The 23,159-nt window shown below is 55.0% G+C and overlaps 8 protein-coding genes across 8 annotated transcripts; 4 read left to right on the top strand and 4 right to left on the bottom strand.

Annotated features, from left to right (window-relative positions):
- Window positions 1–5: 5 nt before the first annotated feature.
- Window positions 6–3,200, bottom strand: CCMA1212_002247 (uncharacterized protein; the record flags this gene model as incomplete). Its single annotated transcript, XM_073699636.1, is given in 8 exon segments — window positions 6–859; window positions 917–1,138; window positions 1,196–1,349; window positions 1,362–1,430; window positions 1,490–1,708; window positions 1,762–1,962; window positions 2,033–2,362; window positions 2,419–3,200. The coding sequence occupies 8 exon segments, from the start codon at window positions 3,142–3,144 to the stop codon at window positions 6–8; spliced, it is 2,775 nt and encodes a 924-aa protein (XP_073562411.1). The 5' UTR covers window positions 3,145–3,200.
- A 1,854-nt stretch (window positions 3,201–5,054) lies between these two features.
- Window positions 5,055–8,380, top strand: CCMA1212_002246 (uncharacterized protein; the record flags this gene model as incomplete). Its single annotated transcript, XM_073699635.1, has 4 exons — window positions 5,055–5,272; window positions 5,375–5,532; window positions 5,599–8,225; window positions 8,287–8,380. The coding sequence occupies exons 1-4, from the start codon at window positions 5,155–5,157 to the stop codon at window positions 8,378–8,380; spliced, it is 2,997 nt and encodes a 998-aa protein (XP_073562410.1). The 5' UTR covers window positions 5,055–5,154.
- Window positions 8,381–8,852: 472 nt separating this feature from the next.
- On the bottom strand, window positions 8,853–9,717 carry CCMA1212_002245 (Proteasome subunit beta type-3; the record flags this gene model as incomplete). Its single annotated transcript, XM_073699634.1, has 4 exons — window positions 8,853–8,996; window positions 9,087–9,538; window positions 9,597–9,615; window positions 9,715–9,717. The coding sequence occupies 4 exons, from the start codon at window positions 9,715–9,717 to the stop codon at window positions 8,853–8,855; spliced, it is 618 nt and encodes a 205-aa protein (XP_073562409.1).
- An 820-nt stretch (window positions 9,718–10,537) lies between these two features.
- CCMA1212_002244 (Tether containing UBX domain for GLUT4) lies at window positions 10,538–12,177 on the top strand (the record flags this gene model as incomplete). The annotated part of the gene is made up of 2 exons (XM_073699633.1): window positions 10,538–10,674; window positions 10,752–12,177. The coding sequence occupies 2 exons, from the start codon at window positions 10,538–10,540 to the stop codon at window positions 12,175–12,177; spliced, it is 1,563 nt and encodes a 520-aa protein (XP_073562408.1).
- Window positions 12,178–12,676: 499 nt separating this feature from the next.
- Window positions 12,677–13,285, bottom strand: CCMA1212_002243 (60S ribosomal protein L36; the record flags this gene model as incomplete). The annotated part of the gene is made up of 4 exons (XM_073699632.1): window positions 12,677–12,754; window positions 12,826–12,907; window positions 13,015–13,115; window positions 13,229–13,285. The coding sequence occupies 4 exons, from the start codon at window positions 13,283–13,285 to the stop codon at window positions 12,677–12,679; spliced, it is 318 nt and encodes a 105-aa protein (XP_073562407.1).
- A 2,901-nt stretch (window positions 13,286–16,186) lies between these two features.
- CCMA1212_002242 (uncharacterized protein) lies at window positions 16,187–16,732 on the top strand (the record flags this gene model as incomplete). Its single annotated transcript, XM_073699631.1, has 1 exon — window positions 16,187–16,732. One exon carries the CDS (start codon window positions 16,187–16,189, stop codon window positions 16,730–16,732), a length of 546 nt encoding a protein of 181 aa, XP_073562406.1.
- A 724-nt stretch (window positions 16,733–17,456) lies between these two features.
- On the bottom strand, window positions 17,457–20,180 carry CCMA1212_002241 (Transketolase; the record flags this gene model as incomplete). Its single annotated transcript, XM_073699630.1, has 6 exons — window positions 17,457–17,573; window positions 17,643–19,301; window positions 19,430–19,514; window positions 19,638–19,733; window positions 19,818–19,864; window positions 20,127–20,180. 6 exons carry the CDS (start codon window positions 20,178–20,180, stop codon window positions 17,457–17,459), a joined length of 2,058 nt encoding a protein of 685 aa, XP_073562405.1.
- Window positions 20,181–21,964: 1,784 nt separating this feature from the next.
- On the top strand, window positions 21,965–23,077 carry CCMA1212_002240 (uncharacterized protein; the record flags this gene model as incomplete). The annotated part of the gene is made up of 1 exon (XM_073699629.1): window positions 21,965–23,077. The coding sequence occupies one exon, from the start codon at window positions 21,965–21,967 to the stop codon at window positions 23,075–23,077; it is 1,113 nt and encodes a 370-aa protein (XP_073562404.1).
- Window positions 23,078–23,159: the final 82 nt, after the last annotated feature.

Below are 23,159 nucleotides of genomic sequence, written 5' to 3'. Positions count from 1 at the left end.
TACAGTTATTTGCCAATTGAAAACAGCTTCCTGAAGCTGCCAGTACCCTCGTTGCTCCCCACACCAATCCTGGCCCAGCGGCCAAAGCTTCGGGATTTTTCTGCTGACGCCTTTCTCGTCCTATCCAGGTTCTCGGGCAAAGATGTCATGGTCCGGGAGCTCGTGGAATCTGACGGCAGTAGTATGTTTGCAGATGCTGCGCGTGAGGGAAAAGAGTGCATGTCGCTGACGGCATCTTGCTTTGGGGATGCATTCACCCGCGCTCCTCGGCGTCGGAGGCTCCCGGAACCATCTCTCGAGCTATGAACGGGTGCTTGGACAGCTGCATGCTCCTTGGCCGTCCGCTGTCGCTTGACCTTTCTGCCTGCTTCGTCGTCCATGCATGCATCATCCCTCAGAACCGAGTCCATTGGGGTTCGCATACCCCGGCGTTTGATCGTTTCCAGGGCAATGGTCTCGATGGATTGAGCTCTCTGAGCGGAAGCGGTTGACTTCTTTGCAAATGAACTGGCAAAGCTGGCCACACTGAGTTTCCTCATGACCGTAGATGCCGAGCTACGAACCATATTTTCGCTTCGAAACTTCATCGGCATTCCGGGAAACGGGAGTATTTCTCTCGTCCACACGTCGGAGAGAAGCGCTTCTAGCCGGGCTCTCTCACCCCTGGGCGGCGCAAGCACCGGGATCCGGGTTGTGGTTGTCAGAAGAGACTGAGAACGCTTGATGGTCGAAGCCGTAGGTACATTGCCGCCGTGGTCTCGCAAGCCGTTGGTATTCTTCAAGATGACTTGGCATAGAGGAGATTTGGCGCCTCCAACAGTAGTTGCCCGTTGAATCGATATCCGCCGCGCGAGCGTGCCTTGAGTCTGCGTCAGGTTGCGGAAACAAGATGCATGTCGATATAAGCATTGCTCACCTTGCTTTCCAAAAACAGTCCCCAGGCTCTTGATATCCATATGAAGAGTACTAAACATGTCCGGCGACTTCTCCTCTTGGCCTTCGGTCACCGGACGGGTCAATCGTGTCTTCCACTCTGTCTCTTCTTTTGGGGTGCAGGCTGTCATGATGATTTCGTATAGTTGATGATCGCATTCAAATACTAGTTTCCAGGAAAAGGGTGCGGTGTGACATTGCAGCCCTACCGATTGTTAGTACTCTTCGCTCATGGAAGACTGTAGACGCCTGTTCGTCTTACCTCGTCCATTGTCTACGTCTTCGATCCTGATTCCGTCAATGTTGATGCACGCCATGATGGTGTATATCGGGTCGACCTTGCCTGCAGAGGCAAGGCAAAGAACGTCTCGATACAGGAGACAAATGAAGTATTGCCCGTCGACTCCGTCGTCTGTCTGCTAGCATACGTGAAGCGTTCCACAGAGGCGAATGTGGCCGAATGACCGTATTTGTCGTTTAGAAATGGCATCGAGTTTCTAGGTCGAGCGTTAGCTTCGGTAACTGGGCAATGCTATGAATATTTGGCAAAGAACACCCTGTCTGGAAACACGAGTCGATCTTGCAGTATCCACGTCTTTTCGAGCGTGACTCTGATTTGATCATCATTTGATGCCCGGTTGATTTCCGTGGTTGCTTCGCGGAGTCTTGTCAGAGTGTTGTCAATTTCCATGTGCGAATTTGGGCAGTCTGATATTGGGGTGCACTTCAAGAGTTCGCAGAACAAGAGGGGGTATTTGCAGATTCTCTGAATAGGCTACCATGTGCGTTAGCCCATGCCGGGAACAAGCGTAGTCCGCAGAAGGGTACCTTGACGAGGAGGTCATTGATCGTGAGAGCCTTCTTTGTCCCTTCTTCGCTACCCTTGGCAGAGCCCAGGGCCAGTGCCAGAGCTTCGAGTCCTTTTTGATAAGTCTCCCAGTCTGGCATGGCTTCCTGGGCTGAAGCAATGTCTTTAATCATCATCTCGTATGTGGCTCCATATTCTTCGTATATAAAGAACCGACTGATCTGGGTACGAGCCAAGGTCTGTTAGATTTATTACATATAAAGGCACTCGAGCGGTATGGCAAACAAATACCTTCTTTGCAAAGACTTTGGAGACCTCGGCAGCGACTTGCGGATCTGACAGCATGCCTGGGGCTTTCAAAAGCCACCTCGCTTTCACATTTTGCTCCGGTATGGCGCCGAGGCTAGACCATCGCCTGTGGGTATGAAGGCCATCGGGATTTGGCAAAAGTGACAACGAGGGCGTCAAGTCAGCTTGCGTGTATTCCGAGTGTGGAACTACCCGATGTAGTCCACCCAAGAGCTCCTCGTGTAACTTGACAATCTCTGTCAAGTTCTGGTTGATTGATGATCGCAATCCGACGCAAATGGAAGGCAAAGCAGCCAGAATCGTGACATATACCTTGACGAGCGGTTAGACGAATGATGCCTCATGGACGCGAAATCACCTCGACTTACATTCATGAGAAAGCGTACGTCACCAATGTACCCTTCTTCTGTACTGATCAGCTCCTCCAGCACCTTTCTCCGTTGCAGCGATCTCTCGATGGCGGCCAAGTCGGCTAGGGGTTGGTGATCCAAGAAGCCGCTGTCCTCCGAAGCACGAGGACCCGAGATGGATGCTCTGCTGCTACGCTCCGTCGTTGAGAAGGCTTGGGAGCGCACCGTGGTCCTTCGTGATCGTGCCACTGCACTGACACTGACGAGACTGGCACCAGCACTTCGAACCGCTGCAACAAAGGCAAAAGAAGACCCCGAGGACGAGTGTCGATGATGCGTCCTTTTCCATGGAGATGCCCGGCTGGGGATGTCATTGTCAGAAGGTGACCGCAGAGAATTGATATCTTCATTCGAGAGCGTGGGCCGATGCCGTGCTCGACGATGTATCGTCCGCATCCATTTGTGGAATGGCCCTTCGGATCTGAGCTGCTCTGGGCATTCCACGTCTGTCACGAGAGCGTTGCTGTCATCAATGGTAATCTGAGGCGCCGGGACAGCGGCAGCCACAGAGGTACTTTCGCCAATTGTTTGAAGCTCTATATCGGACTTTTTGACAGTGGAAGGAGGAGTATCAGTCGCTTCGATATCGAGCTGGGCCATTTTGGCCACCACTTCAGCGTCGCCGTCGCCGTCAGATCTGGCGTCGTCGCTTCGATACTCGATGGCATCTTCATACTCCTGCATGAGAGCAGCCCAGCTTGAACGCCGAGAGCTCGAGGCAGAGCCACTGGGACTGGCAGCTGAATCGTGGGGAGCCATTTTGAATCAAGGTGGAACGTGAACTGGATAGAATGAGAAGCCCAAAAAGAAGATGCAAAACAGGCTCCAATGCGCCAAAGATCAAAGCAATGTCGAGGACTAATAGCCAGGCATGACGAGGTGCAAAAACTGGAATAGAATAATACGGACAGAAAGAACATGGGCAGTGTAGCGAGAAGAATCGAGATGGAAACGAGTTGAACTGCTAAAGGGAATATTAAGTTGTTCTAAGGTAGGTAGGTACCTCAAGGTACTAGGTAAGGTAGGTAAGTATAGCAGGCATAGTGATGGAAGCGTCAGGAGCGATTAACTGCTGGTTGGCAGGGCATTGGCTCTTTCCAAGAACCACAACTGCTGATCAGAAGAAGGTGCATCACGACAGTTGCAAAGGGACAATAAGTCACTCATGGCAGTAAATGAGGAATGGGGGCGTACATAATGATGCTATACCTTACCTGGTCAGCGTAAGTAGAGGTAGTAACTGAAGCAATGTCTAATTGAAGTATCACATTGGAGGGAGCTTTAACAGTCCATGTTGAATGTGTAACAGCAACCAAGTACTTCGAGTCGGTCTGGACTAAGTTCCTAGGTATTGGACACAATAAACAGCTGAACACAGCATCTAAACGGCCGATGAAGGCATCCGCGTCTTCTCTGTATGTGGAGTAGGTTGCCGAAGGCTGATAAGATAAACTGATGCCGCTGAAACAGTGTTTTCTTACGATCGAGGTCGGTTATTTGCCACTTCGCGGAGCCATGATATGTGGACCGACACGGAGGAGAGGTGTGGAGTTGACCGGCTTCAGCTGACAGAATGACTGAAGAGGTACACTTGGCACAGTAGAGAGACTGATTGATGCGGGCATGGATTGCCTATCCCGAGTGCGTTTTGAAGTTGTCGTTCCCTCTCAGTAATTTGATAATTCAACTCGTCTGTAATAATACTAGTTCAGGTTGTTATTGCAGCGAGAAGAACGCCTGCCAAGAATTGACCTTGTTTGACCATGCAAGGCAGACTGGCGGCGTTATCGATATCTGGAAATGAAGATATCGAAGAGCAAAGATGAGTATGAAGCAAAAATAGCATCTTCCACGATATCCTTGGAAATTACAAAGAATGCCTCTTCAGCTAACGGCATGGGAATCATGACAGGGATCTTGAGCTGCCTTGCTACACTATACTTCGTATGTGCGTACAGTACATGGAGAGCACAATAATAACCGACTTCCATCCCCTCCATCCGTCAATCTATTAAATCCATCAAATGTCTCCAAACGCAAAGGTGGGAGATCGCACTGTGGCTGCGTCGTGTTTCAGCATTTCTCCCCCGCCAAACCATGCCGCCGATGGCCCGTCGCCTGCCGACCACTGTGCGATGCACCGTCCGGGGCTGCCACTGCAATTCCAGCGAGTCCGCCGGGGCCGAGTCGCCTAAAAAGGCGCTGCAACAGGGCCCTGAAGCTAACCGCTCAGGGACAAGCCCAAGGCCGGCTGGCGCGAGGCAATGCAAAGGTCTGCCCCTTGGCTCCAAACGAACACGTTGAACTTTTCCCACGGTGACGGCAATGGAAGCCCCTCGACTTTTCTGCTCTTATTCCTGCGGGTGCTGCTAAAACCGACCATTAGGTACTTACACAGCGGTAGCCTCCATTCTTTTGCCGCCCACCACGTGGAGCCTTGCGGGAGACTTTGACAAATCCCATGTTGGCAATCCGCTGAACTGGCCTCGCCTCTTCCTCGCTCTCTGCCTTGTTCACCCACTCCGTACTTCTTCCTTTCTTCCTTTCTGCTTCTTACATCTTTCTTTACTTCCGTCGAGTGTGTCCTGAGTCTCTGGGAGTAGCATTGTATTACCCGACTTTGCTGGAGCGCATCGACACCCGCGATAAGGATCACAGATCGTCGCCCCGCCGCTTTCGGCGCAACCCGCCAACATGGACAACGCCTACGCTCTCCCCATCGACGCGGTGCTGGCCAACTTCAACGTCCAAGAGCGCAGCGGCTTGACGGACAGTCAGGTTGAAGAGCTTCGGAAGAAACACGGCCGCAATGGTGCGCAGTCCCCGAACCCCCCAAGTTGTGCATACCTCCCCCCGCCAGACCACGGGAGGAAAGAACATATCTCGACTTGATATGATGCTAACACCAGCATAGCGATCCCGGAAGAGCCTCCTACCCCCATCTGGGAGCTGATTCTCGAACAATTCAAAGATCAACTCGTTATTATCCTGCTCGGTTCCGCCGTCGTTTCCTTCGTCCTCGCCTTGTTTGAAGATGAGGGTGGTTGGAGCGCATTCGTCGATCCCGCAGTTGTAAGTGGTCTCGCGTGCAACTGGCTTGGTTTTGGTCGCTAACTGGAATCTGTCCTCTGCCTCTAGATTCTCACGATCCTCATCCTCAACGCCGTCGTGGGTGTGTCCCAAGAAAGCAGTGCCGAAAAGGCCATCGCCGCCCTTCAAGAATACTCCGCCAACGAAGCCAATGTCGTCCGCAACGGCGGCCACGTATCCCGAGTCAAGGCCGACGAACTTGTTCCCGGCGACATTGTGTCGGTTGCTGTCGGAGACCGCATCCCCGCCGACTGCCGTATCGTTTCCATCGAGAGCAACAGCTTTGCGGTGGACCAGGCTATCCTGACGGGAGAGAGCGAGAGCGTTGGTAAAGACGCTACCGCCGTCGTCAACGACGACAAGGCTGTCTTGCAGGATCAGGTCAACATGCTCTTCTCGGGAACCACGGTGGTCACAGGACGAGCCAAGGCTATCGTTGTTCTGACGGGCTCCAACACTGCCATTGGTGACATCCACGAGAGCATTACCGCACAAATCTCCGAGCCCACGCCCCTGAAGCAGAAGCTCAACGACTTTGGCGATAGCCTGGCCAAGGTCATCACCGTCATCTGCGTCCTCGTCTGGCTGATCAACATTCCCAACTTCAACGACCCCAGCCACGGAAGCTGGGCCAAGGGCGCCATCTACTATCTCAAGATTGCCGTGTCCCTAGGCGTGGCTGCCATTCCCGAGGGTCTTGCGGTTGTCATCACGACTTGTCTTGCTCTGGGTACCCGCAAGATGGCAGCTAAGAACGCCGTTGTGCGAAGCCTGCCCTCGGTGGAAACCCTGGGAAGCTGCAGCGTCATCTGCTCCGACAAGACGGGTACGCTTACCACCAACCAGATGAGTGTCAACAAGGTCGTCTATCTCAACGAAGCCGGGACCGACCTGACCGAACTCACCGTCGAGGGTACAACATATGCTCCCAAGGGAAACATTCTCCTCAATGGCCAGGTTGTCGAGGACCTTGCCACTACCTCGCCCACGATTTGTCAGATGGCCGAGGTTGCCGCTCTCTGCAACGACGCGAAGTTGGCCTACGATTCGCGCACCGCTACCTTCTCCAGCGTTGGCGAGTCCACCGAGGGTGCCCTCCGAGTTCTTGTTGAGAAGATCGGCCCTTGCGCCCCTGCTGGAACTGCTCTTGAGGATTGTGGACACTTTGCCAGCGCTGCGCATGAGAAAAGGCTTCCCCGGCTGGCGACTTACGAGTTCTCCCGTGACCGGAAGAGCATGTCTGTTGCTGTACAAGATGGTTCGGCCAAGAAGCTGCTTGTCAAGGGAGCCCCTGAGTCTGTCATTGATCGCTGCACAAGCACCGTGATTGGTGCCAACGGCAACCGAGTTCCCCTGACCGAGAAGCTGCGTGGCCTCCTGCTCAAGGAAGTCGTCGAATACGGTAACCAAGGCCTTCGCGTCATTGCCCTGGCCAGCGTCGATGATATCTCTCAGCACCCGTTAGCTGGATCGGCCAAGACCACCGAACAGTATGCGCAGTTGGAGCAGAACATGACCTTCCTCGGACTGGTTGGCATGCTGGACCCCCCTCGCCCCGAAGTGCCCGCGTCCATCAAGAAGTGCAAGGAGGCTGGTATCCGCATCATTGTCATCACCGGCGACAACCGCAACACCGCTGAGAGCATCTGCCGGCAGATTGGCGTCTTTGGTCAGCACGAGGATCTCGAAGGAAAAAGCTATACCGGACGTGAATTCGACAACCTCAGTCCCAGCGAGCAGCTCGAGGCGGCTAAGCGAGCCTCGCTGTTCTCTCGTGTTGAGCCCGGCCACAAGTCCAAGCTGGTTGACCTCCTCCAGTCTCTCGGCGAGGTCGTTGCCATGACTGGCGACGGTGTCAACGATGCCCCTGCTCTGAAGAAGGCCGATATTGGTGTTGCCATGGGCTCTGGAACCGACGTCTCCAAGCTGGCTGCCGACATGGTGCTGGCTGACAGCAACTTTGCCACCATTGAGGTTGCCATCGAAGAGGGCCGCTCCATCTACAGCAACACGCAGCAGTTTATCCGCTATCTGATCTCATCCAACATTGGCGAGGTGGTCTCCATCTTCCTGACGGCGGCCCTTGGCATGCCCGAGGCCCTGATCCCGGTGCAGCTGCTCTGGGTCAACCTCGTCACCGACGGTCTTCCCGCCACGGCCTTGTCCTTCAACCCCCCCGATCACGGCATCATGAAGCGCCATCCCCGTAGGAGAGACGAGCCCCTCATCGGCGGATGGCTGTTCCTGCGCTACCTGATCATTGGCACCTACGTGGGTCTCGCGACCGTTGCGGGTTACGCCTGGTGGTTCATGTACAACCCCGAGGGCCCTCAGATCAGCTTCCGCCAGCTCTCTCGCTTCCACCGCTGCTCGACCGAGTTCCCCGAGATTGGATGCGACATGTTCAGCAACGACATGGCCAAGTCCGCCTCGACGGTTTCGCTGTCGATCCTGGTGGTGATTGAGATGTTCAACGCCATGAACGCCCTGTCATCGAGCGAGTCGCTTCTGACCCTCCCGCTGTGGAACAACATGATGCTCGTATACGCCATCGCCCTGTCCATGGCTCTCCACTTTGTCCTCCTGTACACCCCGATTCTGCAGAGCCTGTTTGGCATCCTGCCGCTGAATGCGCTGGAATGGAAGGCGGTCACCATCATCAGTCTGCCTGTCATGTAAGTTCCAATGCAGCCCCCCCAGATGTCTTTAATCCGAGTGCTGACGATTTCTCTCTAGTCTTATTGACGAGGTGCTCAAGATTATCGAGAGACAGTTTTTCATGCAGCAGAAGCCGGCTGCCAAGGCCATCAAGGCGAAGAAGGAGGAATAGGGGAAGACATAGAGGATATATCACACATATACATATACAATGCATACAGGTATAGAGGAAAGAAAGGCATCGCATCGCTATTGTTTGCTGATTGTGACTGGATCATCGACGTGCTGTGCACTGTGGTAGTCTCATGTGTGAGGTTGATTGATTCTATTTGCTTGAATTTTATGGCTCACCTGCAATGTGATTCATGTTTGGTGCAACTAGAAGGACAATTGAGGCATGAACTGGTGTGAGCTGGAAGTGGAGGCGCAATAACTTGGATAAAGCTTCTCACAAGCGAGCTCCTTTTCTTTTTTCCTGTCTCTTTACCTTTTGTTGCATAGTACCTTGGTTATGCCCCCCCATATGAATTCGGCCTCTCCATGAATACAGCACGACACATCTCTCAGTCACTCGCAGGGACGCCCAGGTATGGATAGTAGTTGATCATATGCCCCATCTCTATAACGTGTTTGGTATATCGTATCTAGTCCTGTCTGCCCTTTAGTAACCTCTTGGTGACCTTGTCCTTCTCGATGATGTACACGTGGGCGCCCCATCCGGAGAGGGCGTCACGGTCGACGGCATTTAGGAGGGCTTGTGAGATGGTTTCGAACAACGCATCGGGCTCCTAGGAAAGTTTCACAGCACGTCAGCAATCCTCCGTCAAAGTAAAGCAAGTGGAAGGGAAAACAAATAGAGAGAGAGAGAGAGAGCATACCAAATCAGGCTCCCACAAGCCTTCGCACATGCCAAACAGCTGCTCCGACGCCGTCCCCGAGACGATAAAGTCCTTTGCGAAATCGATGCACCCGATACTGTCGAACCCGCAAATAAACGGGCTGCCCGTCTTGGGATCCAGACCCGCGACGACGGGGGACACAAAGTAAGGGCCGAAGCGGCGCTCGTAGAGGGAGGAGGAGACGAGGTTGGCGAAGGTGCGCGGGGCGATGGCGCGCTCCTCGCGGAGGCGGTACATGTTGACCTTGTAGCGGAAGAGGTCGCTGACGGTGCTGACGTCGGTGGCCAGGCCCGTCAGGCCGAGGAAGACGTCGCCGTACTGGAAGATTTTGGGGAAGTTGTTGGAGATGGTGAGGGCCTGGAGGCCGAGGCGGAGGTCGCAGGCGATGGCGACGCAGTCCTTGCCGACCATGGCGACGCAGGCGCCGCCGTCTATTGGGAGTTAGTTGGTTGTACGAGAGGTTGAGCTCGGGGGGGGATGGGGACTGACTGATTGAAAAGGGAGAAGACTGTTTGCCAGAGAGAGGAGAGAGTCAGCTGGTTGTCTTCTCTTGTCTCGGTGATGATGCTATCGAGGGGAGCCGTGGATGATCCTATACAAAACGTACCATGATGGCTTCTGCTTCTTGTTGGAATCCGCAGCGGGCAGAGCAAATCAAGCGACCCTAGTCCACGCCCAAATGCCGGTTATTTCGCCTGGAGGTTCGAGGGAATCAATGCCGTCGTGATCTTCGGTTCGTGTGTAGTCGTCGAGTTGTAAGTTGAGGTTTGGTAAGTTGGTTCAGTTGCTTGCATCAGAGCTTCCCACGCATAGCTCGCACCAGCCCCAAGCAGCTCCTCCCACAGGCAAACATGGTCTGGCGTGGCCCTTGCCTTGCACCTGGTACGGCAGCAGCGCAACTTGTGGCGCGTGCCTCGCTCCCGAGCTTCTGCCGCTGTGGCTGGTGCTGCTGTATCGCATAACTTGTGGCTTATGTAATGCACATGCGTCGTCTTGAGAGGCTGCCTGCGGATTGTTCGAGAAGTGCTTTGTCTGAGCGGTTGATGCGGTGGGTCCCTTGATATCTAAGGTATCTAATCTGGCTTGCTTGAGCTTCGCATCGAATCAAGCGGTTGCTTCTGTTTCATTGACAAGCAGAGATACACAACAAAGAGACTGGGCGCAGTCTTTGGTTTTCACCACAGCTTTTGCTTTATCTTTGCGATACGCCGATTTGCAGGATCTTGTGCTACTTTGAGTGCTTCTACAAACTGGTTGATCCCGGCCTTATTACGACAACTTGCCTCCAAACCCCCACCAATACGTGCTACACAGCTCCAGGATCGCCTGCTGTCATAAGGTTTCCGGTGCTGCAACGACTTCAAACTGCGACTCCAGCTTCTGGGGATCATCGCAGTCTCTGCCTAGTCTTCACGCAAACACCAGCCGCCATGTCGTCGCACGTCGTCGTCATCGCCACGGATCTGAGACGCACAACCGTCAAAGTCAGCCCGGGAACATACCTGTCCGATGTCCTCGCGGAAGCCTGCAAGAAGCTCGGCCTCGACAGCAACAAGTACCTGATAAAGTGCGTACACGCAAAGCCCTCGCCACTGCACTGTCGCCCCCATCGCATCTTTCCCCATGATCTAACAGTCGTTCCAGACACAGGCAGAAACAAGTCGACCTCTCCATACCCTTCCGCACCTCGGGCCTCATCGCCGGCGCCAAGCTCGAGCTCGTCCAAAAGTCAAAGACGCCCTCCGCCGTCCAAATCGCCCTCCAGCTGCCCCAGCCCGAAGCCAAAGACATCCCCGGCGGCCGGCTGATCAACAAGTTCCCCTCGGACCTGTCAATATGGCAGGTTCTGCGGCAGTTTGAGAGCGGCGAGGCCAGCGCGGGCAAGAATATCAACATCACGGCCAGGGGCGTGGCCGAGACGGCCGGCGGCGGCAGCTCGGGCGCCGGGCAGCTGTACTACGAGACGCCGGTGCTGAACATCATGGGGCGGGAGCTGGCGTCGTTGGCGGACTTTCAGAAGACGCTGTCGCAGCTGGGGCACAATTCGGGAAATGTCCTGATACGTCTGACGTTTAGGAGGACGGACCAGACGCTTTATGAGGCGATGGAGCAGATTGGGGCCTTTTTCAAGGAGGAAGAGAGAGTCAAGGAAGAGGAGAAGAAGGAGGATGAGAAGAATGCGGCATCGAGCGCTGAGCAGGACAAGCCTCAGAATCCGCCCGCGGATGGAGATACACCAATGGCCGAAGCTCCGTCAGAGCCCCTGGGCAACTCGACAGACGCTCAGGAACAAAATGATGCTTCGGCGCAATCTACACAAGACACAACCACCTCACCATCACTACAAAGCGATAGCCGGCAAACACCGCAGGAGACGAACAACTCAGAACCAAAGTCACGCTTCCAGCCAGTCAACGTGTTTCTTGCGCCCACAAACTCGACGCCCGCCGCAGCTCTGGTCCCAGCCGACGAGGACGACTTCACGCCCACCGTCGCCCACGCTCAGCTACACCAAGCCCGGCTACAGGAGAGCTCCCGCAACAAGCGGCTCCTGTCCGACAAGGAAATCGAGGAAAAGGAGGCCGCCGAGCAGGCCAAGCTCGCGGCCGTCAAGTCCGTGCTCATCAAGGTGCGGTTCCCGGACAACACCAGCAGCGACTGGGAAGTCGGTCCATCGGACACCGGCGCGTTCCTGTATCAAGCGGTGCGGCATGTCATGGCCGACAGCGAGCAGCCCTTCCACCTGGTCATTCCGGGCAGCAAGGCGGTAATCAAGGACGACGACGCTCCGCAGCATAGCCTGATCAGGGCGTATAAGCTCTCCGGGAGGGTGCTTGTCAGTCTGGTGTGGGACGACGGCGTGCCGGCCGACGTGAGGAAACGGCCGTTTTTGAAGGCGGATTTCGCGCAGCAGGGGCAGGCTATCAAGGTGCCTGAGATACCGACGGTGGAGGACGACAAGGATGGGCCGAGCGTGGTGCCGCAGGTGCAGAAGGCGCCGGAAAAGAGGGATGGGGGAGAGGGTTCTGGCAAGAAGATGCCCAAGTGGCTCAAGCTGGGGAAGAAGTGATTTGACGAGAAAGAAGGCGAGCTGTAGATTAGCATTTCCTTTTACGTGTTCTAATGTTGGGTAGCGTATTGCGTACGGATCATTAAATCTAAGCAGACGATAGCACGTATGGAATCACTGCGCAGCAGAAGTCTCTTCCATGAACATTGATCACGGCAGTTTTGTAGACACATTATTCGGAAACAACTGGTAGAGGGAGCGAGGGAATAAACGTCTCGGGTTTCTGGGTCATAAAAGACGGATTGTCCTTCTCTTTGAAAGAATTTTTTGTTCAGAAACTCCGACAGGCTATAACAATGCGCCGCACCGTGACCCTCAAGTCGGATCAAAAAATCACGACCACGCCCGAATCCCATATGAAACCCGTTTGAAAATTCCCAATTGATTTGGTACTCTGTCATGGAATGTCATTTTTTTATTTTGTTGCCATTACCAAAGGTATATATTCCTCCCATCGCTCCGCTGTTTTCTTTTCCGTTATTGTGAAAAAGTACACCGTTTAGTGAGCACGACGGGACTCGGCGATGACGCGCTGGAGCTCGTCGACCTTTCTCTTGGCACGGCCGAAGGTACCGAGCTGGAGACACACACGACTGTTAGTATTCCTTGTCGTGCTGAGCGTCGGATATGTGTGTGTTTTGGACGTACCCTCTTCTTGGCCAGCTTACGGGCACGCTTGTCCTTGCTGTTTCGGAGCAGTTCGATGACACGGCGCTCGTAGGGGGCGAGGCTATTAACCGAGTAAAGCAGACAAAGATTAGCACGAACTCTTCTCTCTAATTCTCCCAACAAAGAAGCAACATCAAAACAGGATTGAACAAGAAGTTGGAAACTCACCCAGCAACCTCCTTGACGACCTCACGCACGAAAGCGGTTCGCTTGCTCAGGTGGCCCTTTGTGCGGGAAACACGGGGCTTGACAACACGAGCAGTGGTCTTCTATATTGTGGGAAAACAACACACAAACCAAAACGTCAGCGTCCATCGTCTGCCAGCGAGAGCATGGGGGGCGGCAGAGATCCTCCACGAGGTGAGATCGCGAGTTGACGTACGTGGCCCTTGTTCAGGCCAACGGCCAGACCGGTCTTTGCAGGCGCTTCCTTGGCCATCTTGTTCTTCTCGTCGACGTTGGGGAAAATGTGTCGAGTTGGGAATTGAGTGGTTGACGAAAGGGAATCCTTCTCTTTTTTTCTTCGCAGAGGTGGTTCTGGGCCGAAAGACGCTAGTGGGTTAATTTTGGCGAATGGCTCGGGTGTGCGTATTTTTCCGGGTGGGAATGTTGTGGGTCACGTGCGCGAGGGTAAGCGATAAGATAAGAGTGATGGTTGAGTTGAGTGGGAGGTCAGGTAGAGCCTGTGCGGCGTGATTGGTCTGCTTTGGGGCGCTGTCTGGGTTGGGGGTAGCAGTTGGTTTATTATGTAATTGGAAGATACTAGAGGGAGATGCAGATTGCTGCTCGAGCTGTGGTGATTGATGTCCATCGCTTACCTCAGGATGGAATCCATACAAGCAGTAGCAGTGGTTGTGATATCGCTTACTACCTCATACTCGGCGCTTTGCAATTCATATTGCTCAATTGAGCTGAATATCGCGACAGGCTGCTTGCCAGATTGCCCCGTACTGGAATTCTTCTCCTCAAAAGCACAGTCCTCTAATAGCTAAAAGTCCGTCCCTTCCACAAGCCGCCTCGCACGTATTATCGAGCTCGGCGAATTCTAGAACAAGCTTATCGCAAGACATCCGCCTCGCGAGTCATGGAGCGGTTCGCGGCGGCAAGTCAAAGCTGTTGCTTCGCGAATTGGTTGCTACGTAATGCAATGAGATACTGAGTATTCCCGCCGGCTACCCGGCTGTCAGGCGAAGAAATGGCGTGAGGTTGCTTTGAGGTTGAAGCAAGGTGAACGGAGGCATTGTCCCGATCGCCAATTGAATCGGGATAGACGTCGATCATATGGCCTGATCGTAACCGAGCTCAAGTACTCCGTCCAGTAAGGGGGGGGGATAGTCTTCGTTACGTCAGAATGGCCATCAGTCTGCAAAGCCGCAAGAAGCACAACAAGAGGAAGAAAGGCACCTTGCTCCGCCGTTTTGGCGGCAGCACTGATGAACGAGCTCCCCCGCTTCGAGCCTCGGAGCTACCATGTCAGCTCGCTGTTGGTCGTTGCAACGGAGAAACAACAGACCAAAATGGCCGGCAGTTAGAGGGGACACTAAGAGCACCCGAGTGTCGTCTTGCATGCCGCCATCGAACTCCACTGGCGTTGTCCCTTGTATCGTCGTCGAAAGCACGCAGTGTTGCGTCTAGAGCGCTTATTCCATGATAAGACCCAGCTTCTCAACGAGCGTAAAAGTCCATCCGCGGTACTCATAGCCGGTCATGATGAAGAGGCGAGTGAGGAAAGAGACAAGAGCTGCCTTGGCCCCATCCCACCGTCACATTATGGGCCGTCTTCCGGATTGTCGTCAGATAACGGCCGCGTCTCACAAGGACACCTTCTCCGTTCGGCAACACCTTTGACAAGCTGCCAACTGCTTTTCCCGCCTCCATTCACAGGCGATTGGACGGGTGGTTCATCAAGGTAGGACATGACGTAGGCTTCGGAGGACGGGGTAATGGTTCGGCTTGGAATTGTGCCTTCGAGGTTGGCAGCACGAGGGTTGAAGGGTTGAAAGGGTCTGGTTCACGGCCTTGCTTGACTCGACTGCGGGCGTGTTAGCGTGCTGCTACCAGCGCTGACCATGATGGTGAGATAAGGCAATGTGCACTCCGTTGGAATCGGCAACGGCTGTTGTCCTCCCAACTCTCACAGATGCACTCCTTGGCTGCACGTGTGCCCTCTCCGGCATTCGTTATCAGGGGGCTGGTTGATCAACTGCCCCTGGTGCTGGTTGACTTGCGGTCTGTCTGTCTGTCTGTCTTCTGGCAGTCTGTCACGGTAAGGCAAGGTACTTGTTTTCTGCACCTCCGATTGGTGTGACGCTGTCCGTCAGTTCTGTGGTAGTACATTCGTATCTCATCTCCCCGTCTCTCCTCTTTTCTTCCCGCTTCTCCTCACCGTCACCCCGCAGACGCACAAGACAAGACATGACATGACATGAGCATACAAGCAACAACAGCTTCTCTCCCTCTCTCTCTTTCCATCACTCTCGATGCTACCTTACCTCGACCACTTGCTGCACGGGTCCCTGCTAGACCAGCCCCAAAAGCGCGGGGTGACCCAGCCCAAGTCGAGCCTAGCGGAGGGGGGCCGGAACAAAGGGCTGGCCAATGGCCGCCGTCCGCCGCCTCCAGGGCCTGTCGCCTAGCGCCGTGGCCTAAGCCTAAGCAGAAGCAGCAGCAGCAGCAGCAGCAGCAGCAGCAGAGGGCAGGCAGCTAAGAGATAGGGCCCGCTGCGACATGTGCAGCTTCCCCGACTCTTTCGATGCACCTGCTTCAGTCAGAGTGCGAGCTACTTCAGTACGTACGTGATGGCAGATAATGGAGACCCCCCCTCTTAATACCTCAGCCTGGTCTCTCTATCTGTCTGTCTTATTATACCGAGAGAGAGCGTGACTCGCCGTCTCCCTTCCTCTCTCTCTTCCTGTTTCCCTCCCCCCTTCTGAGTCCTCTCCCGGCTTTGTTCCCCATCAACTTCTCTCTAGATTCGCAATGACACGACGGTAATACGCCTTTGCTACACCGACGTCATCAGCACCCACTCCGCCGGCGCGCCCTCGTCGAGATAAGGCGGCTTCACCTCCGACGCTTCTGCCCCCATCGCGGCCGTCACGCACCCAATTCCGCCGCGGTCCCTCAGTCACGGCACTGTTTCAGGGCGATAAAACAGAAAAGGATAGAAGCAAACAAGAAAGAAACAAACCATCATTCTTCTACCGAAAGAAGACGGAAACAATAAAACGGAGGGAGGGCCGCAGCGACATCCAACCCCCCCAGGCCTCTTTTCCCCCTAGAAACCACGAACCATCGTCTCCAATCCTCATCACCAAACAAAAAAAAAAAAGTCCTCAACATGTCCAACCTCCCCTCCCAACATCCCACCCTCGCCCTCCACCTCACCGACCTCACCCTCACCCCGCTCATCACCTCCTCCTCGTCGCCCGCCCACCTCGAGTCCCTCACTTCCCTCACCTCGAGCGCAATCACCGCCCAGACCGCCGCCCAGCGCGCCAACCTCGGCCGCCCCCAGCGCATCATGGTCGAGTACCCGGACTCTGGCGCCGTCGTCCTGCAGTCCTATCTCGACCCGCGCGAGTCGGGCGGCGGCGGTTTAGCGGAGAGCGAGGCCGGGTCCGTCTCGAAATACAAGCACGATCACGGCCACGATGTGGATGCCGATGCCGAGGTTGACGTCGATGCTGACGATGCGACTGTGAGGACTGCCGACGACGCCGGTCCGCCTGTTCTCATCGGTGTCGTCGTCGCCGCTTCGTCAGACGATGCGAGGGAGGCCAGGCGCGCTGCTGCGAGGCTGGAGCGCATCGGGCGGGAGATTCAAAAGGAGTGGGCGGCTCAGGGGCTGGACAACGACACCGACGGGAGGAGCTCGCCAGAATGACGGATGCATTCAAAGCTCAAGGGGAGGAAGACCAAGAACCATGAACGGCCGCTCTCTGCCTTATATATACTACGCCTGCAGCCATTCCGCATCAGCGACAGTCCCGACACCGAACCAGGCGGAGTCGGACAGCATGAGCAAACAGCTCAGAGAGCATTTGGGGGCAGCTGCATTTACGACGATCGAATAATTACTACCTGCACAGAGAGAGCAAGGGGAGAGAACAGGCAGCATATTTTGGGAAGCGTTGGCGCAGATCAAAAAGGGAACGGCGGTTAATTACACATGCGCATCTAATGAGAAGACGGCTGGCTTGCTTTTGTTTTGTTCTTTTTTCGTCTTTCGTTAGACTGCACGCAGAGTCTGGGTATACCGGAGATTCAAAGGATCTGCATATTAGTACCTGAGTGGCTGCATGTTGGCTCCAGATGGCGTTTACAAGAAGTCGGAGCTGTTTTGGAGTATAGGCAATTGAACTTTACTTTGTTCTCTTTTTCGATTCAAGATGCCTGTTTCCGATCCCAGGTTCATCATCTATTTTGTAATGCTCTTTACAACAACGAAATCCCGACATTTCCCTTTATCCCGGGTCTTGTCGTCGCAACGCAAAATCCCTCCTTTTTTTTTTCAGTCGGACACACTTCTTTCCACATGTTTTTTTTATTTATTGAAACTTTTAAACTAGATTTCTAAGCGATATATCCTCTTACACCCTGCTCCCAGCTTAGATGAGCTGCTGGAAGGCACGGTTGATGGGAGAGCGGACGTTGGGGACGTCCTTCCAGAAGTCGATGGTGAGGAGAGCGCGCTTGGTGATGCCCTCGGGGGTGAACTCGAACTTCTATAGTGGCGGGTCAGCAATCTGTCTCTTTTATCTGTTTCTTCTGGTTTGTAGCTTATTCAAACGCACCTTGTAAACATCCTTGTAGGCGCCAGAGGCACCGAATCGGTTGAGGCCAAACTGCTCGTGAGTGTATCGCTCCCAACCCATGGTGCTCATCACCTCAATGGACAGAGAGGGGATGCCGTCGGGCAGAACGGAGAGTCTGTACTCCTTGGACTGAGCATCGAACACCTCGAAGCAGGGCATGGAGACGACACGGGCCTTGACGTTGTGCTTCTCCAGCAGGTACTTGGCGGCGTCCACGGCAATGGAAACCTCGGAACCGGTGGACACCAGGGTGATCTGGGCACCCTCGACCTCCTGCAGGACGTATCCACCCTTGATGGCCTTCTCGATGACGGAGCCCTCGAGCTGGGGCAGGTTCTGGCGAGACAGGGCAATGATGCTGGGGGTGTGCTTGGAGGTCAGGGCAATGTAGTAGGCAGCGCTGGTCTCGTTGCCGTCAGCAGGGCGCCAGACCATGCAGTTGGGCAGGGCGCGGAAGTGAGCCAGGGTCTCGATAGGCTGGTGGGTAGGACCGTCCTCGCCCAGGCCGATGGAGTCGTGGGTGGCGACCCAGATGACGCGGACGCGGGACAGAGCGGACAGGCGGACGGCACCGGCGGCGTAGGAGACGAAGTTGAGGAAGGTACCACCGTAGGGGATGATGGTTCCGTAGGCGGCCAGGCCGTTCATGATGGCACCCATGCCGTGCTCACGGACACCATAGCGGATGTATCGTCCAGAGTAGTCGCCGAGGCCGGTGGAGGGGGGCTGGAAGTCAACAGCGTCCTTCCAGCGGGTCAGGTTGGAACCAGTCAGATCGGCAGAGCCACCCTGGAGCTCTGGCAGGACGTCGTGGATCTTGGTAAGGACGGTCTCGGACAGCTTTCGGCTGGCAATGGCAGCATCGCTGGGCGAGTAGACGGGCAGGTTCTTCTCCCAGCCCTCGGGCAGCTCGCCCTTGAGGCGGCGCTGAAGGTCAGCAGCCTCAGCGGGGTACTTCTCAGCGTACTTGGCGAACAGCTTGTTCCACTCCTCCTCGGCGGCGGCACCCTCAGCAGAGTGGCGGGAGTAGAGGTCGGAGACCTCCTTGGGGACGACGAAGCTCTCCTCGGGGTTGAAGCCAAACTTCTGCTTGAGCTGCTTGATGTCGTCGGCCTTGAGGGGAGAGCCGTGGACTCCGTGGGTGCCCTGCTGGAGAGAGCCGAAGCCAATGGTGGTTCGCAGCTTGATGATTGAGGGCTTGTCCTTGACCTCCTGGCACTTCTTGATGGCGGCCTCCATGGCCTCGAGGTCGTGGTCGCCGTTCTCGACGACCTCGACGTGCCAGCCGTAGGCCTCGTAGCGCTTGGCCACGTCCTCGGTGAAGGCAACGTTGGTGTCGCCGTCAATGGAGATGTGGTTGTCATCGTAGATGCAGATGAGGTTGCCGAGCTGGAGGTGGCCGGCCAGGGACGAGGCCTCGGCAGAGACACCCTCCATCAAGCAGCCATCGCCGAGGAAGCAGTAGGTGTAGTTGTCACACAGGGTGAAGCCGGGCTTGTTGAAGGTGGCGGCAGTGTGGGCCTGGGCCATGGCCAGACCGACGGCATTGGAGATACCCTGACCCAGGGGGCCAGTGGTGACCTCGACGCCGGGCGTATCGTGGGCCTCGGGGTGACCAGGAGTCTTGCTGTCGACGGTCTGTAGAAAAGTTGTGTTAGTGCTGCAAGGCTGCTTCCGGCCGCTGTTGTGTCCGGCCTATGGTGACGGGGGCTTTTCCCCTCGAGTCTTCGTCATCTTCCTCGATTCGGTGTAGGCGGAAAACTTACGCGGAAGGCCTTGAGGTCATCGATAGTCAGGTCGTAACCGAACAGGTGAAGCAGAGCATACTGGAGCATGCAGCCGTGGCCGTTGCTAGATTGGGCCGAAAAAGCACTTTGTCAGTCTCACGATTCCGCCGTGCGGGGAAGTTCTGCCGCTTCCCACGGATTTCTTTTCCTTCGTAACTTGTTTGTTCTGGGGGGGTGAAGCACTCACGAGAGGACGAATCGGTCACGGTTCAGCCACTTGGGGTTCTTGGGGTTGAACCTCATGAACTTGTCCCAAAGGACGTGGGCAACGGGAGCCATGCCCCTGCGAATTGTCGTCGTTAGCAACCAGCACAGCACGGCGGAAGTGGCGGGAACTGCGCGTCACAGGAGGCGCGGGCAGACTCACATGGGGGCACCGGGGTGGCCCGAGTTGCTCTTGAAGGTGGCATCGACCTGGTATTCGCAAAGCCAGTCAGTCAACTGTTTGTCATTTGTCGTCGTTTTGCTTCATTTTCCGATTCGTCTTGATCCTCCTTTTGTCGCATATTTTTTCCCTTCTGAGGTGCTCCGCAGCTTCGGTGCTTACGGCGACCCCTCCTCGTCACCACTGCTCTCGGGCGTAAAAGCCGACCATAGCTGCTCTCGCATGGAGGGGCAATGGCGGGGTAAAGAAAAAACAGAGCAATTGAGAGAGAAAGAAGGAAAAGGAACGTACCGCGAGCAGGCGGATGGTGTTGATGGCCTTCTGGTCAACCTCTGTGTAGCCCATGATTGCGAATGGTCGATCAGCGCTCTGACAGAGAATAGGGTATCAAGATAAAATTGGGGGGGGGATGGAGAGAGAAGAGATCGGAGGTGCGAGACGGGGGGAGGCAGCAATATAAGGCCAGCGGCAGCTTGGATCGGAGCTGGTGTTGAGGGAGCCTCTTTTTGTTGAGGGGTTTCCGTGCTAACACGGTGTTTATGTCATGCACGGCGTCGTTTGTAAGGCATTAGGGGATCGTTTCCAGCGGACGCCCCTCTGGAGCTTCCCAGTTCCAGGGCCAGGCGCCCCTCCAGACGCTGCCACGAGCCCCTCTGATGCCGCCCTACTGGAGCCCCGGAGGCAGCGCAGCCAGGCGTTCGGCAAATGGAATTCGGAGCGCAAGTTCCAGCGGGTCCGGACCATGTCGCCGCTAAGGGTCAGACGTTGCCTGGGCTTGTCGTCAATTCGATGCAGTTCGCCCTCTTTTTGTCATGAAGCTTGATTGCATCTGCCTACAACGAGGTTTTACGACTTCTTTGAGGACTCCGCCCTTGCCGTGCTGCGCGTAAATTAATCAAATCAATCAATCAATCAACTTCAGCTATTGACACCACGGCTTGCTTGTATGGTGTCACGGACACGGCCATCGTTCTCTACCTACAGCAAATGCTTCTCTCACCTTCCTGGAGCCCCCGTCGAGGCAATGGATCTACCGCCGCTTGACGCAATCTATGCCATCCACCGGGGAAACGGCTCCAAACAGCGGAGAACTCCCAGAAATCTCGTACCACCAGAGGCAAAACAAAAACCCAAGCGGCCGCAACTTGCTGGAACCAACCGTCTTGTATGTACCCTGTCCTCAGCAACCGATGGCTCCATTGGGATACTCCGTTTCGGGCCGGTGACGTAGAGCACGGTATCTTCCACTTCGGCGGCTTTCCCGTCTCGTCACCATCAAATGCTGCCATGGTCGGCATCCATCTCGCAGTAAATGCAGGTTCCCAGGCAACCTGACAATGATTCCATCGAGCCATAGACGTAGCCTCGATAGCCCGAGCAAAAGTCTCTTCAGCAGCTTGCCTCGGTCCCCAAACCCGGGCAACCCGCACATGCAGCCCCATGCGCTTCGACACCGCAAAGCGATGCCGACACCATTCACAACTCACAGCATACGAGTACGATAAGCTACAGTATCATTTCTCAAATGCCTATCCACGCATCCATCTCCCCCCCTTGTATGATGTGTAAGCCCGCCTCAAGCATTTCCTAAGCAATCAAATCCAATCGCAAAGTCCTCCTCACGGAACCCCCACCACCAATCAGACGGCCCGGCTCAGACACCTGTAGCGGTTGGCGCTATCCCAGTACCCGACCCAGGCATCCCGGTGTTCCGCGTAAACCGGACGTTGAAGTTGAAGAGAATGGGGCGGCGCTGGCCGGATCGCTGCTGGACGTCGATTTCAGGCTGTTCGGGCTAGTTGGCTGACCGAAGTGTTCAGCGTTTCTCGGCACTCCAAGGGAATGACCGAAGACGGACTTTGAAACGCGGACTCAATGGAGTCTGCGATGCTCCATGCCTTTCAATATACGATTGAGATTATGCGAAATAAAAAAAACAATGAGTTGATCCAGTAAGATGAGTCCGCTCAAAGTGAAGCATGCCAAAGCCATGTAGTACCGCCTTCATACCCACTTTCCACGAAACACTCAATTTTTTCACCACTCACTAAACCACCACTCTCATCCCATCATGCTCCATCACAATCACAAACCAACATACATCAAACCAAACCCATAAAACCACAATCATGGTCAAAAAACAGCCCACCAAGAAATCCTCCCAACCCAAAAGAACCCCCCAGCCACCCCCATCAAAATCATCATCATCATCACCGCCACAACCTCCCATCGACCCCCAACTCCTCCTCCACCAGCAGCGCATCCTCACCCTCTTCTCCGACGCCTTCAACCCCGTCCTCTCATCAGACGACTTCTCCGCCCGCCTGCAATCCATCAAGCAGGCCCTCTTCAACAGAGACTTTGACGCGGCGTTTGGAGCGGAGGAGAATCTTCAGGCGTATGCCGCACGATGGAGTCCCACGAGGGCACTCTGCTACTCGTCCATTTTTCAGACCATCGCTCACTACATAGACACAGCATCTCCTTCAGATGACATTGATGTCAATGCCGATAGTTCAGAACCCAGGGGCACAATTACAACAACAAAAATGCTCTGCATAGGAGGCTGCGCCGCCGAACAAATCGCCTTCGCATCACACATCCACCAACAAGCCTCCTCCGGCACCCTCTCCCTCCTCGACGCGGGCCCCTGGGCATCCGTCACGCAACTCCTCCAAAAACACATCACCTCACCCCCAACGCTATCAAAATACGCTTCCGCGGCTGCAAAAGCATCAAACACGCCTCTTCTCCAACAAGGCCGACTCGAAACCACGTTCACGCAAGCCGACGTCCTTTCCTTGGAAAGCAACGCCCTCCAAGAAATCATTGGCACGGAACCGCTCACCGTGACGATGCTGTTCACGTTAAACGAGCTCTACACGAATGGCGGCATCGGCAAGACGACGCAATTCCTGAAACTCCTGGGCAGAGTCCTGCCGCATGAGAGTCTGCTTCTCGTCGTGGACAGCCCGGGCAGCTACTCCGAGGCCGCGGTGGGCAAAGAGAAGAAGCGGTACCCGATGCAGTGGCTGCTAGACCACACGCTTCTCGATCCCCGGCCTGCTGCGGTGCAGAGTCGCGGCGATTACGAGTGGGAGAAGCTCGAGTCTCATGATTCCGTGTGGTTCCGTCTGCCGGAGGGTCTGAACTATCCGATTCAGCTGGAGAATATGCGGTACCAGATGCATCTGTATCAGAAGAAGAGGACTTCTCAAAGTGGTGAAAACACTGTGGAATAGCTTCCAAACACTCCAGGAGAATAAAGTCGATAAAGCTGCTTTGAAGTTGCTCTGTATCAAGAACCACGCCGAGAAAGGCCTC

This window comes from Trichoderma ghanense (genome assembly GCF_004382785.1).
Source record: "Trichoderma ghanense strain CCMA-1212 chromosome Unknown scaffold_1, whole genome shotgun sequence".
Classification (NCBI taxonomy): Eukaryota; Fungi; Ascomycota; class Sordariomycetes; order Hypocreales; family Hypocreaceae; genus Trichoderma; species Trichoderma ghanense.
The sequence above is the reverse complement of the archived record's forward strand: the minus strand, read 5'-3'. Positions and strand labels throughout refer to the sequence as shown.